General features: G+C 45.1%; 1 protein-coding gene across 2 annotated transcripts in view; it reads right to left on the reverse strand.

Annotated features, from left to right (window-relative positions):
- The window catches only part of AGGF1 (angiogenic factor with G-patch and FHA domains 1), a 24467-nt gene extending 17565 nt beyond the window's left edge, over positions 1 to 6902 (reverse strand). The window contains exons 1-5 of one of the 2 annotated variants that reach the window (XM_069776810.1): positions 6514 to 6902; positions 5647 to 5743; positions 4984 to 5189; positions 4011 to 4157; positions 1658 to 1831 (exon numbers count right to left, since the gene is read on the reverse strand). In XM_069776810.1, coding sequence (XP_069632911.1) covers positions 1658 to 1831; positions 4011 to 4157; positions 4984 to 5189; positions 5647 to 5743; positions 6514 to 6684 — 795 coding nt within the window. In that variant the 5' untranslated portion in view covers positions 6685 to 6902. The remainder of the gene's footprint in view (positions 1 to 1657; positions 1832 to 4010; positions 4158 to 4983; positions 5190 to 5646; positions 5744 to 6513) is intronic. The other variant, XM_069776809.1, reaches the window with a different exon arrangement.
- Between the last annotated feature and the right edge of the window lie 8476 nt (positions 6903 to 15378).

Below are 15378 nucleotides of genomic sequence, written 5' to 3' on the forward strand. Positions count from 1 at the left end.
AAGACTATTTGTTAGGTCAGACCTATATACACCACAGAACTTTTAGAAATACACTTGTTGATTTAGGTCAATATGTAACAGTTCATCATAAACTAAATGTAAGAGATTTATTAACTGAACTGTATGATAAACGCTTATTCCTACAAGCTTTCTACGATGCTTTCCTGACACATAATGAATAAAATTCTGTAATAACAATGCCTTTTGAGAGTGGCAGAATGCTAATTCAGCAGTTGCACGCAGCACACTCAGAACGTGGATGCTGTTAAAACTTCTAGCTTCAACTGCATTAGCTCCCCTCTCTTAAGTCTGAAGGATCATTATACTTAGTGTTGCTAAGTATCCACCTCAAGCTTTCAGAACTGAATGATTCACATGCAGTTTTCTCAAAGAGTAGAAATTTGCACATTAGCCACAATCTATTTATAAAATCCGTAATCTTTCAACTACCACTATCCATTTAACCTACCTTCACTGGTTCTTAATGTAAACAGTTTCCATTTTCAAAGCTTTTAGAAGACCTCACTCCTGATACAAAATTCTTAAAACTCTGTACTGATGCTACATAACTATTATGTAAGAGTACCTGTACACTAACATAATTATTTCGGATTTCAACCAGTCAGCTTGACTGGGGCCTATATAATGAAATTATGCAACAGTTAAAGCAATAGCTTTAAAAATGCAAAATAAGGAGCACTGCAAACCTAGGAAATCAATACATTCAATGAAATCGTAAGTAATAAATTTGCAGAATAGGACTATACAAATTTGATTCAACATCAGTACCAGTGTTCATTAAGAAAATACTTCTTCAGGTTTAATAGCTGTGTTACAATAGAACTGGTATTTAGGAGTAAAGTTTTTGAAGGCAGTCACTATGTACTATATGGCATGCTTTCTTAGCAGTCAGAAAAACAACAGAAAGGAAGTTATGTTTTGTATACCTTAAAATACAAGTTAATTACAATGGGCATTTATTAAGATGTACACCTTATCCACACACTATGGACAACAAAAATGTATTGACCAAATACACTATCAATAGGAGAGCATAATATGCAAAGAATTACAGCCTCACAGACATTTCATCAATCCCAAATGACGGTAGAGAGACAGTAAAATGTCAGTGGAATGAGCTTTGTAATACAGTCACAGAGAAGGAATCGTATGTGTGTGTTTTCAAAACCTTCAGCCATTTTTTGATTCATCACGTGAATTAAAAAAAACAACAAACAACAAAACCAACAACAAAAAACACAAGCCAAAACCCCCAAACCAAGGCATCGAGGAAACACTGAATTTCTGATGTAAATCCAGCCCACACAGTACCCTGAATGCGCTCTAGTGTGCTTGCTAATCAGAGCTTCACTGACACTCAATTACAGAGATCTATATAGTTGTATGGTAATACAATAAAACTGAAAAAGTAAGGGGATCCAAGTTTAAAGTTTGATCCTTAATCACTCAATGGGAATATTATTTGAACACTAACTACGTGTTAGCACCCTGTATATAGTTTAGAGATGTTCAAATACTTCAGAAAAATAAGCATACACCCTCCACATAAAACCAAACCCCACAGCCCATAAATTGCATCATGAAAAAAAAAGACAAAACAGGTTTTGCATTTTCTAACTGTCAGTTCTAAAGTTACCTTATACTCATTTGGTTCTTTTCTCTTCTTTTTCCCTTTTTTATCTTTGGTGTGCTTAGTACCAGAGGCCTGATAAGACTGCAGATCCACTCGTGAATGAAACTGGTATCGGCCACTTTCCACATCACAGTAGTAATAAATTCCAGTTGCTGGATCATAATACAGTTGATTTTCCTTTATAAGAAACATAAAGAATGAAGTTACCATCACTTCAATAAACACATTATTCAAAGAAACACCTAGTTAATAAAGAACCACATACTAAGTTTTAAAAAAATACTCAAAGTACTAAAGAACTGTGGTGGCTTGACCCTCGCTGGCTACCAGGTGCCCACCCAACTGCTCTCTCAATTCACCTCCTCAACAGGACTGGGGGAGAAGATAAGATGAAAAGCTCATAGGTCAAGATAAAGACAGGGAGATTGCCATCATGGGCAAGCCAGATTTGACTCGGTGAAAATAAATTTATTTATCGCGAGTCAAGAGTGCTGAAAGATGAGGAACAAAGACAAAACACCTCTCCCTGCCCCTTTTTCCACAAGCTCTACTTCACTCCTTCATTCCCAACTCTTCTACCTCTCTTCCCCCTGCCCAAGTGGCACAGGGACATGAGGAATGGGGCGTTGCCATCAATTCATAACAGTTCCTCTCGGCTGCTCCTTTCTCCTCACACTTCTCCCCTGCCCAGCATGGGTCCTTCGCATGGGTGGCAGTCCTTCAAGAACTGCTCCAGCATGGGTCCTCTACAGGACACAGCTCCTGCCAGGGGAACCTGCTCTGGCATGGGCTTTCCACAGGCCACAGCTCCTTAAGGAGCTACTCCGGTGTGGGGTCCTCCACAGATCACAGTGTGAACATCTGCTCCAGTGTGGTCCTCTTCCACAAACCGCAGGGAATTGCCTGCTCCAGTGCTTAGAGAATCTCCTCCCACTCCTTCTTTGACCTTGCACCGTTGTTTTTCACACTCCCCTCCCACCCCATATACACTCCACTGTGCACCGTTTTGCCCTTTCTTAAACATACTTTCAACAGAGGCACCACCAGCTCCTTTCGTGGGCTCAGTGGCGTCCTGCAGCAGAACCAGTCATGTCCAGGCAGCCCCTGACCTCTTCTCACAGAGGCTGCTTTTGCAGCCCCTGGCCCCACTACCAAAACCTTGCCAATAAACACAATACAAGAAGATTTCCTGTAATTCAGAACAGTTACTGAACAAGAAAATATATTCTTTTGTGTTAATTGTACCATAAACGGTAATCTATAGCCCCAAACATTTGTGTATCCAACTATACCCACAAACTATGTCAAAAGCAATGCTATCATTTAAGACTTTAAAAATTAGGTCGCGAAGTGTCCTTCAAAACAAAACAAGTTGTTTTGTGTGCCACATTATCCTTGTTTTGGCTGGAATAAAGTTAATTTTCTTCTTAGTAGCTGGTACAGTGTGTTTTGGATTTAGTGCGAGGATAATGTTGATAACACACTGATGTTTCAGTTGTTGCTAAGCAGGGCTTATCATAAGTTAAGGATTTTCAGTTCCCCACGCTCTGCCAATGAGAAGGTGCACAAGAAGCTGGGAGGGAGCATGGCCAGGACAGCTGACCTGAACTAGCCAAAGGGATATTCCATACCACAGAACATCATGCTCAGTATATAAACTGGGGGGGAAGTTAGCTGGGAGGGACCGATCGCTGCTTGGGCATTGGTCAGCAGGTGGTGAGCAACTGCATTGTGCATCACTTGCCCTTTCTTGGGTTTTATTTATATTGTTTTAAAATATTCCCTTTCATTACAGTTATTATTACATTTTACTTTAGTTATTAAATCGTTCTTATCTCAACTCACAAATTTTGCTTTTTTTTCAATTCTCCTCCCCAACCCACTGGGAGAAGGGAGGAGGGCGCAAGTGGCTGCGTGGTGCTTAGTTGCTGGCTAGGGTTAAACCATGACACACATGCACTTTTTTTAAAAAAATTTGAGTTGAATGTAGTGCTGCAAACAAAACCTCTGTCTTTTTCTAAACAAGTCATCTTTTACCTCAAGCTTTTAATTTTGGAAGAGTTACAGAGCAGCTTTATAGTATAAGATTTCTACAATGCCAAGCAAATTAAAGATCTAGGAGATATCAAAAAGAACTGAATGAAAATCTATATTTATATCTTAGCCTGCTATCTTTAATTGGACTGAAATAATTCAACAACTAATTAACAAGCTTTCATTATTATTCGTCTTCAGTAACATGTTTTTCAAATCAGAAAGTCAGCTTGGATCTTAGTTCTTTGCTCACATCAACTTTTACTACTAAAACTTTTGCAATGGAGAAAAAAATGCCAAGGGTTTTGAAAATGATCCTTACCGAATTATAGTAGAATCCAGTGCTATGGTCATAATACAATCCCGTATTTTCATCGTAAATAAATCCGGTTTGTGAAACAGCAGCTTCTGCAGCAGCTCTCAAGCTCTCTGCCAAAGAACCCTCTGGTACTGATGTATCTTCTGCTTCCTGATATCAGAAAGTAAACAATTAAATTTTCTTCTAAAAAGAAGCTGCTTGGTTCTTTAGCATTCTACAATGCCCTATTTTAAATAAAATAAATTAGTGCTCTATGGACTTGGATTCTTTCAAGAACTATTAAACAAGAAGGCAAAAATCTAGCTGTAACTTACTGATAAACTCCTACTGATTTCAATGGGACCAAGACTTCATCCTGTGCCTTTCATTTTCCCCAACCTTTATTCAAAAGTGGTTCACATCAAAAATATACACAGTGAGTATCTTTCAGTATATTCCTAAAACAGATTTCTGCTCTCTGTTCTGTTTCAGTTGCTATACATGCTAAGGCACAAAGTCAGTTAAGGGAGTGAGATGAAGTGAATGATCTAAGAGAAGGCTGGATAGCAGAGGAAAAAAAAAAACCACAACAAAATAAGCAAGCAACCCCACCCCCCAACAACTTTCTTCTTATATGTTGCCTCCTTATATCAATGGAGAGAAAAAAAAGCACACTTTAAGAAAGTCAACAAGGCCATATTGAGCATACTCTGCTGATTAAAAACATGCCATGTCCAGGCTACGCAGGACATATGTTTTAGAATGTGCTTTTTTTGTAAAAAAACCCCAAATCTACAAGTATGTTATACTTGGAACATACTACAGAAGAAATAGTTTTAAAGCACAAGAATGCTTGTCTGCTATCATCAGCACCACACCATCACAAAAAATCACTTCATACAGTGACAGCAAAACCAAAAGCACATCTTTTAAATGAAATGAAATACTAATAGAGTGCTGACTTTGAAATTGGTAAAACCCCAAACAGTTCTATAACCTGTGAATTCTGGACAAAATTTTCCTCTTCTCCACCTTCAGCAACTTTGGTGCTATCCATCCTTAAAGGAATATTAACACCAGTCTGCAATTCCTCTGTGGAATTATGCTCAGTGCCTTCAGTCCCATGATTGTGCTGTACTGGCAGTTCAGAAGCATGATCTTGAGTATCAGTGTGATTATAATAATCTTCATAGTAGTAATAATCTGGGGGGGGGGTGAAGATGCATAAATTAGCAAAGCAATATTTTGCACAATGTAGATTAAGAATCCAAATCTTAAACTGGAAATTTATGCATGTAAGTAGTCTAATGAAAATCAATTATTAGGTAGTGCCTCTGCTTTGAACTTATTCTACTAGTACTGAACAAATTATGTCTTGTTTTAATGTACTTTAAAAATCGGTAAAACATATATGTGTGTAATGTATGAGATTACTATGTAACAGAATAGTATGGCATGAATTCTGCTGCAGTCCATGCTACATTTTATCCTGTTCTAAAAGGAATGGCTTGAATATACAGGAAATGGTCCAAAAGATAAGGTCAGGTTACTAAGTTTAATGCAGCTAAGGATACAGACTTGAAACGTATTTTATATTTAAAAAGAATCAAAACAAGGTACTGTTCTAGATGCCTGTTTAAGCAATCACCACCCTCTCTACCTGCTTGTGACCATGCAGCATAGTCCTCTGTCTGGACTTCTACGCTAGACGTATCTTTCTCCTTTCTGTTGTGGATTTCCTTAGTAAGCTCTTCAACCTGAAAGAAGAACAGCATGTTACAGAACACAACGCTGCATTTTAAGGACGTACGTCAGAAAAGAGCATGAGCCTATTTTACATTCTACAATTCAAACACAGCATAATGGCATCATAGGTGTTTCAAATGATGAAAAACAATTCCTGCTCATGAAGGGTATAATAATAAAGCCAAGCACTTGGGTGGAAAACAAAATACTTAGCCGAGGTTATTTTTAAGATGCCCGCCCTGAAAAGTTGGATTTCAAGCAATAACCACTGGTTCTGTGGTGACAAGCTGTGGCATTTATGAAACTTCCCTATTTTGCCATAAGCATCCGTGGGACACTTCTTCCACGCTTCCTTTACCTCACCTTGTTTATTCAGCTTCTTTCCTTCCTCTCAGTGTAGTTTTTCCTTCTGACTACGAAACCCGCTTTGCGGCTGAGAAGACGTTACCGTTCTCCCCCCAGCCCGCCCCAGCCCAGCCCCCCTCAGCCCGTCGAGCCAAACGCTGACTCGGGACAGCAAACTCGAGCCAGTAGCAGCAGCAGCAGCAGCAGCGCTTTCTCCGGCCGCTGAAGTCCCGCAGGCCAGGAGAGCCTGCTGGCGGGCTCACGGCACCCACCTGCCCCACGAGCTCAGCCCGGTCGGGGGCGGGGAGTGAGGGGGTGCCCGGTCGGGGGGGTGACGGCAGCGGGGATGCCCGAGAGGGCTGCGGCCGGGTGCCGCCCGGCCCGGAGGGGGAAGAGAGGGTCGGGGGAGGCGGTTCCCGGGCGGGGGGGGGCCTACCTGTCTCCTCAGCGCCTCGCTGTCCTCCCGCGCCTCACGGTAGAGGCGCTCGGTGCGGCGCAACCGGCGCTGCGCCCGCTCCAGCTGCCCGCGGCAGGCGGCCAGGTCCGCCTCCAGCGCCGCCACCCGCTCCCCCAGAGCCCGCTGCTCGCCGCCCGGCGGGGAAGCCATGCTTGCTTGCTTGCTTGCTTGCTTGCCTGCCCGCCCGCTCCTCAGCGCCCGCCCGCCGGCCGCCACCCGGCGCCTGGGACAAAGCGGCGGCCGCGGCCCCGCCCGCTGGCCCCGGCCATGGCGCCCGGCCGGGGGCGAGGGCAGCAGTGGCGAGGTCGCGCGCTTCGCCCAGCGGCGCCGCCGCAGCAGGTAAAGTTTCCCCGCGGCGCGCGGCGGGAACCCTGCGCAACCCGGAAGGCACCAGGAGAAGCCGGAAGTGACTGCGGGGGGGGGGAGTGCGCATGCGCCCGGGAACCAGCTTGCGGTTGCCAGGCGACGTGCTGGGGCGGGCGGGGCCCAGGTCCGCTAAAGCCAGCTGCGGGCGGGAAACTCTGAGGAGGGTTGTGAATCCTCATCTGGGGGTAGGGCGGCTCGAGGCAGCGTCGGAGAGACGCTGGGGGGTGTACTCGAAACCCCCAAAGAGAACCGGGGTGTTAAGGTCAGGGCCTGCAGGGGGCTGTTTTGGGGCTGGAAGTGCTCGAAGTCTGCTAGCGGCCTCAACTGGCATCTGCGCTTGGTCGCGCCAGGGAGAGCTGTTTGCTGGGGGCCTACTACAAGGTTTCACCTATGACACACGATAGAGTGAAAAGTAATTCTAGCATGTATGCTATTCCACAGAAGTACGGTGTGGTTTTGCTTGGTTTTTTTTTTTTTGGGGGGGGGGGAGGGTTGTTTTCACTTGAGATTTCTTAGCCCATACTGTGACAAACCACTTCATATCCTGGGTAGAAATTGCAATGTCTGGAGAGTATTGCCATTGTAGCTGTCGGAGCAGAGTTCAAGGCTACTATGTTAAATCTGTGCTGAGAATTGCAGTGTTGCAGTCCTGTATAAATTTCTGTTGCTGGGATCTCTAGAGGCAGCTGCAGAGGGTTCTTGGGTTTTCCCTGCAGCCCCATCTCAATATTATAATTTTCAAACCTTCACCTTGCAGGCTTCTGTTTCCTAAGTGTGCTTTGTCTCTGATGAGCACAATGCTTCTCAGGTGTTAACAAACTGTAAATGTGATATCCTTTGTCAGTTTTGCGTCTTGTTCCAGAAACAAGAAGTACATCATAGCAGGTCATCGCCTAATAGTTTTTAGACCTGACAATAGTGAATGTGTTGCACACATGGACTTCTACTCCTGCTGGCAGATGTGTCCTGAATAACGCACCGCCTTTAGAGGAAGTGTTCGCGTGACTACTTGAAGTAATGTATACATTCCATATATATGTATATAGGTATTTCATATATATATGTTTCATATATGGTGATATGTCATATAACCTTTTCTCTTATTTTGGCCTTTCCTTGACTGCTGGTTCTTGCTATGCTGAAGGAGTCTCCAAAGAGATGAGGGTTTTAAAGTTTGCAGTGTGTCATGGTGCAGGCCACACAGTTGTAGCCATGCTTCTGGGGCCTGCTTTTTGGCTGCTGAATACAAGGGGGTGGCTTACTGCCTGTAGAACTTTTGTCTCAGCATCAAATTAGTGACTATTTTTGCCACTGCAATCTATCTAGGCACTTCTGAAATCTATCTAGGCACTTCTATGTAGGCACAATGGCCTCATGCCATTACTTACTAAAGCTTGGTAGCAACATAGGACTACAATAGGTTTCAGGTTAGACCTCAATCAACACAAGCAAGCCTGAACCATGTGTAGCTCTTGTGGAGAGCAGATAATACAACACTTTCAGTCTATGAGTTAGAAGCTGAGGTAGTGTTACCTTTATTCACTTACTTCTTGCAGACACTGAAATAATGACCCATTTCCAATAAATAATAAGCCCAAAGACATGTGAACTTGTAAATCACAGTATGTTGCACTGTTATTTTAGCATGAACACTACTTTTTACTGCAAAGGCAATCAGGTCTCGCACTCATATGCAGCTCATTAAGTACCATTCTGACCAGAAACTGACAGAACCAAAGGCGTAAACTCCAGATGGTGGCCTACGTGAGCAGGCAAGAGGCAAATCTACATCTATTCATATTCTAACTAAAAGGAAATGGGCAAAAAACATATGTAGCTTGTCGTCTTTGTCCTGGTTTCAGCTGGGATAGAGTTAACTGTCTTCCTAGTAGCTGGTACAGTGCTATGTTTTGAGTTCAGTATGTGAAGAATGTTGATAACACTGATGTTTTCAGTTGTTGCTCAGTAGTGTTTAGTCTAAGTCAAGGGTTTTTCAACTTCTCATGCCCAGCCATCGAGAAAGCTGGAGGGGCACAAGAAGTTGGCATGGGACACAGCCAGGGCACCTGACCCAAACTGGCCAACAGTGTATTCCATACCATGGGACGTCCCATCTAGTTTAGGAACTGGGAGGTGGGGGCGGGGAATCGCTGCTCGGGGACTGGCTGGGTGTCGGTCAGCGGGTGGTGAGCAATTGCCCTGCGCATCATTTGTACATTCCAATCCTTTTATTACTACTGTTGTAATTTTATTAGTGTTATCATTATCATTATTAGTTTCTTCTTTTCTGTTCTATTAAACCGTTCTTATCTCAACCCACGAGTTTTACTTCTTTTTCCCTATTTTCTCCCCCATCCCACTGGATGGGGGGGAGCGAGTGAGCGGCTGCGTGGTGCTTAGTTGCTGGCTGGGGTTAAACCACGACAGTCCTTAAAGCATTTTGTAAAAGAGGATAAAGCTCTAGTGTGGACTGTAGGTCCTGAGAGATGTTAAAACAAAAACCACAATTTCAGACCTCAGTTTTGCACCTCCATCGTTTCCCATCAGAAAGGTATGTCTTATTGGCTGAGAATTAGTGTTTCATTTCAGGTAATGCTTTTGTTTGTACCAAGATGGTTTCACTTAATGTGTATAAGTAAAAAAGGACCTGAGCTGGAGGAAGATACTTTCTGAAAAAACAGAGATTTCATCCACTGTCTTGTATTGGGTTGTATTAAGTTCAGGGAATCACACTATCTTCTTATTAAAAGATTGGCCTCATCTCAGGCCGTTGATGTGCAAGTCATATATTTAATTGTAAAAATAATGGATTATAAAGCTTAAGCAGTGAAAAGAGGATTAAAAATTATGCCAGCACTTCAAGTAGTGTGTATTCCTAAAGGTTTGCAGTGGATGAAAATGGAAGGGATGGAGGAGATGCACACCACTGCCAGCTGTGGAAACATGTTGGGGTGCCTTGGCTGTCACCACAGGCTATTGTTACACTGTGCCTTGCTTTCAGGAAGCAGCAGATGGGAATAGCAGCATACCAGGTGGAGGAGTGGGGTATGCAGAGTGTGATTTGCATCTGTGTGCAGTGGCATTGTCTGAAGAAGAAGGAGGTGGCAGCAGTCACCACAAGCAACCAACTTGCAGACAGATCTCTTAATGGGTGAATGGTTTAGCCACGGGTCTAAGGTCTCAGTTCTGCTCTTCTTTGATCTCATGATAAAGCCAATCTGTCAGTGCCTCTGAATGTGCCCCTTTGCTGCTCATGTTCTTGGTGGGCTCTTGACATGGACTGAGGAGCTGCTGTTGCAGCTGCCTGGTCCATACCCCTTGCTCCTCTGGGATGGGGTAGTTACACTTGCAAATGTAGGTGGCATCCCAGTCCAGCTAAACAGAAAACAGGTGCCTGGTTCCTGCACTTTCTGTATTAAAGGGAGCGGAAGACTTTAGTCACAGGTGAGTTTGCCATCTGTTTTGGGTTTGTGTGGTGGGGTTTTGGTAGCCAGGGAAGGGCTGCAGGGGTGACTCCTGTGAGAAGCTGCTAGAAGCTTCCCCAGCTCCAGGTTGGACCTGTCACTGGCCAAGGCCAACCCTATGAGCGACAGTGGAAGTGCCTCTGGGAGAACATATTTGAGGGGAATCTGCAGTGGGGGAGGAGATTGGAATGTGAGAGAAACACCTATGCAGATACAAAGGTCAGTGAAGAAGAAGGAGGGGGAGGAGATGCATCGGAGGAGGGGATGCCCATGCAGCCCATGGGGACAGCCTGCTGTCTCACCCCCCAACCCATGGAGGGGAGCGGGGGAGCAGATGCCCACCTGCAGCCCATAGAGCAGCCCATGCCAGAGCAGGGGGATGCCCCCCAAGATGGTTGTGACTCCATGGGAAAGCCTGTGCTGGAGCAGTCTGTGACTGAAGATCGGCCCACGGGAAGGACCCATGCCAGAGAAGTTTGTGAAGGACTGTCTCTCATGGGAGGGACCCCATGCTGCAGCAGGGAAAGAGTGAGGATTCCTCCCCCTGAGGAGGAAGGAGCGGCAGAGACAAGGTGTGATGAACTGACCACAGCCTCCGTTCCCCATCCCCCTGTGTCGCTGTGGGGGAGAAGGTAGAGAAAATTGGGAGTGGAGTTGAGCCAGAGAGGAGGGGGGCATGGGGGGAAGGTGTTTTAAGATTTGGTTTTATTTCTCATTATCCTTGTTTTGATTTGATTGGTAGTAAATTGATTTTGTTTTTTCCCTGAGTTGAGTCTGTCTTTTGCCCTTGACCATAAGTGGTGAGTGATCCCTCCCAGTTCTTGTCTTGACCCATGAGCATTTCTTTATATTTTCTCCTCCTCAGCCCACCGGGGCTGGAGCGGGAAGGAGTGAGCGAGCAACTTTGTCATGCTTTGTTGCTGGCTGGGCTTAAACCATGACACAAAGGGCACACAGCTATCACAACCCCAAATCTGCATGAAGGAAAATGCCACTGTGCATGCTGCGTGAGCGAAATACAGGAGCCCAAAACCTGCAGGGAGGGCCTGGAGGGGCAGGAAGGGTGAAGACACAGAGGTCTATCTGCCTATTCTTTCCCCAGGCTGATACCATGCAGGAACAACCAAGAGTTGCAGGGGCATGTGCCAGCCCAGCATGCATGGCTCCGGGGTTGCTCTCCCCGCTCCCTCATTCTACTACCCTGCAGAGGATGTGGTCCTCATCTGTGACTGTTTCCAGTTTCCTCCTTTCCAAGTTCCTCCTTCTCCTGAGGGACAGCACAAAGAGATGAAGGAGGTGAAGGAGAGCTTGAAGCCATCTTTGCTATCACAGTCTTCATGGCCTGGTCAAACCACAGTCCTTTTACAGCAGCAAATCATTAGGGCATTTCCATCTTCCTCTACAGTGAGTTTTGAAAATGGACCTGCTTGGCCCTCTCTTGCTGTCTGCCACTGCATGTCTCATACAGTTTGCCTTTGCCAGTGAACCATGGACTCCCACTGCTCCCTCACAGCTTGGCTGCTTTGCTCAGCTTTCTGTCCCTCCACACTGTTCTGTTCACTCATCCAGATACAGCCTGCTTGCCTGCAGTAGCTGTCACTTTCTGTGTAACATCAAATTAGCTGCCCTGACTGTGCCCTGTGCTGCTTTGGATTAAGAAAGTGAGGGAATCTCTGAAGCGAAATGGGTCTCTATGCTTTTGCTTGGTGTTTCAGTAGAGAGTCATGTGCCTCATCAAAAGTGCCTCTTTTGACTGAGGCAATTGCTTTGTCCCACCTCTGAGATGTTAAAGGCTTCTGTGAATGTGATTTCATGTGTATGGCAATGCAACTGTTCTCTGTCGTAAAAGTGAGCTTAAACATAGCGATTCCTAATTTCATACAATTTGTAGGCTTGGTGCTCGTTATCCTGTATCCTTGTGCATCTTCTCCATGTGGGTTGCTGGAGCCAGCTCCACTGTGTTGCAGGTTTGGGGGTAGACCTCTGGCTGCTCTTTTCTGGTTTGGGGTTTCTTAGGAAGTGGTGATGACGGCCTGACTGATACTTGTTTCTAGCCTTGCAATGACATGGAGATTCTCCAAAATGTTGTTCAGGTGGTGGTAACATGCCTTGAGCTCTGCCTTTTCACAGGGAAATCCTCAGAAGTCTTCCTGGAGCTTAATGATCCTTTCATCAGTGTATCACATTTGATCAGGCAATGACATATGCCAAGTTCAGTGCCTGGACAACCTATTTTAGTAATAGTAACACTACTGCACATGCCACCACCTATGCATATGTCTTAAAGAAAACTCAACTACAGGGAAAAGAAATGAAAAAGAAAACCAGTTGCAGCAGATCAGGCTGCAGCTCTTTTCAGCAGGGAATCCAGAGACGGGCTTGTTCTGCTCTCCCACCACCCTCCTTTTCATATGCATGTACATTGCTTGAAAAATAGACACCTCTAAACCTGATCTAGTCTCTCTGGTGTTGTCCTAAGCTTTCTTAATGGTGGGGGCATTGGCTAGAGTGGCACTGCTTGGAGAATAGGTGCTTGACCTTAGTGCATCCACTGGGATCATATTGCCTACCTCTTGCCATGGCGCTGCTTTGGAGGAGGCAAATTGCCTGGGGATGGATTAAAGGCTCCTCTTCTGTAATGTGGATTTGAAAGTACAGGAGAACAGTATGTCTGTGTCATGCCAGAGGACTCCATCCGGTTCCTCAAAGTTTGGGCAGCAAAGTGGCCCAGCCTTGATCTGGTCTTGGGCTGGCCAGGGGTCCCAGCAGCATCCTTTCAGAGACACGAGGAGTGTTTCTGCAGAAATGCAGCCCCAAAACACTGTGTATTCAAACAGGAGGCAGCTGGTCTGTGATCTCTCTTCTGGTAGGTACTGAGGACATTGGGGCACAGGCTTTTTGTCAAGTCGGACCAGGAAGTGTTTGCAAAAGGCTGCAAGGTACCACCAAGAAGTCAGTAATTTTAATTGGAATTCATGCTATGCAGACTGTTTTAGCCAATGTTGACAGCTTGTTTTGAGCCAGCACAGGGTTTTTAAATAGAATCAGTGAACTACATCTTGGTGTTTTGCTTGGCACTGCTTGCTACAGTCTTGCAGCACCTTTGAACCAGTTTTAAGATACCATAAAGCATATCTTGGCTTTAAAGTTTCTGCATGTGACATTCATTTTCTTCCTGCATAATGTGTAGCCATCTCCCCTCCCAGCATCCTGAGGCTTCTGGGTTGACATGTAGACGTACTGCATGTAGGAGACGCACCTGTTGTCCTACTGCAAGAACAGTCTCCTCATTTGCAACTAGGGATCCTCCTCCCATGTTGAGGCACTTGAAAGTGAGACACCACAGTACACAGCACTGCAGAGCTTAAGTCCTGTGAATGTATTTCCAATATTCCTGGTGCTTCTGACCTTATGACATTCAAGGATAAGAATGTGAAGGAAACGCAAAAAATCCAAACAGGTCTAACCATGACTTTGCACAGCGTGCCTTTACCAGTTGTGTTTCTCGGTAAAGCAGAAATGTAAAAAGAAAGTAGCTTTTACCACTAGATGGCATTTAAGTATTGTGGTTTTTTAAATGCCGGGAAACAGTCCTGAAAACTGCCTAACTAGGCAAAATGCTAGGTTTCTAACCTGATTTTCTTCCTCTCTCCATGCAATTTGGGCTTGGGCACACAAGCGAGTTATCAATATAGAAGCACACAAACAGGGCTATAAAGTTGACTTGATGAGCTGTGGAAGCCTGCCTTACGCTCCTCAATCTTACTGAAGTTTTCTTAAAGAGCTGGGCAAAAGCAGCACATGCAAAAAAATAGCAAATCTTACCTTTGTTGAATCAACTGGTGCTGGAGACAGCCACCAAAAACAGCTTGTTGCTGTCCCTTGAGATGATCTGATCTAAGGGCCGCCAGCACAGTAACAGAGCAAGGCTTGCCTGTTGCCTCTATAGCAATTGGTACCCTAGAGAGAGGGAGTCACCTGCGTTTAAGAGACAGTCAGCTTCTTTGTACCCTTCTCCTTAGGAATTGCTGCTGCTGGGAAATATCTGTATCTCCAGTGCTGTAAAGTGGAGAGACACCTTAACACAGGCACCCAAGTTGCTCCAAAGTTGGAATGCTCTTCTCTGAACTTCTAATTGATGTTAACTGCAGACAAATAAATATGGATGCCCCTTTCTTGCTGTACAAAGGACAGCATTGCCTGCATTTTCTTGTTACCCCCTGAGCAGCTCCTCAAACAGCACATGCACACACAGAGCTATTGCTGTGAGTCCACCTGCCAGCAAGGACAGGTCACAGAGGTAGCACCAACCTAAACACCTTGGCTTAGATTCTAACTCTGGTTCCATGTTTTATAAAGGCTATTCAACTTTTTTCCAGTGGCATAAAGCTGCCAAATGTCTGGCATCTTCGCTTAGTCATTACAAACAAACTGACAATTTTGCTCAGTTGCAAAGGCAAAAATAGATTAATGCAGACAGGAGTCAGAGTAGTAAATGTAGGCTGTTCTCTGAAGAGAAAGGAGCTCAATACAGGGGTTCAGACTGGAGATCCCAGAAGGAAGAACATCTGCTCTTAATGGTGCCAAAATTATTGCAGCTAACCCTCTCTGAGATGCTACAGCCTCCTCTAATGAGGATGCCACTAGCACGACCATCGTGGTGGATTTGTTAGCTTGTCGTGCATGCCTCCTTGTCAGTGCAGCAGCAGGAGAGATTGTTCTTTCCTTTCTTGGGGTATGCTCTTACGGTGTCAAATGCCTGTGGTACGCTTGCACCCAAGTAACATGTCTTCCTACTCTGCTCTTTCCAGGTACCCATGTGCAGTCCCACTTCCATCTGCTCCACCTGCACTTCTGCACCAGCCCAGCTGATGCTCCTCCTGCTCCTCACCCTGGCCTCTGCAAACCTCAAACTAACAAGGGTTGGGCAGTAACATAGACACGTGTGGGTTGCCTGCACACTGTGTACAGGGGTTTTCTCTGCCTGTAGCATGCCCCAGATATCAAGATGTCT

Source organism: Haliaeetus albicilla, chromosome Z, assembly GCF_947461875.1.
Source record: "Haliaeetus albicilla chromosome Z, bHalAlb1.1, whole genome shotgun sequence".
Taxonomy (NCBI): domain Eukaryota; kingdom Metazoa; phylum Chordata; class Aves; order Accipitriformes; family Accipitridae; genus Haliaeetus; species Haliaeetus albicilla.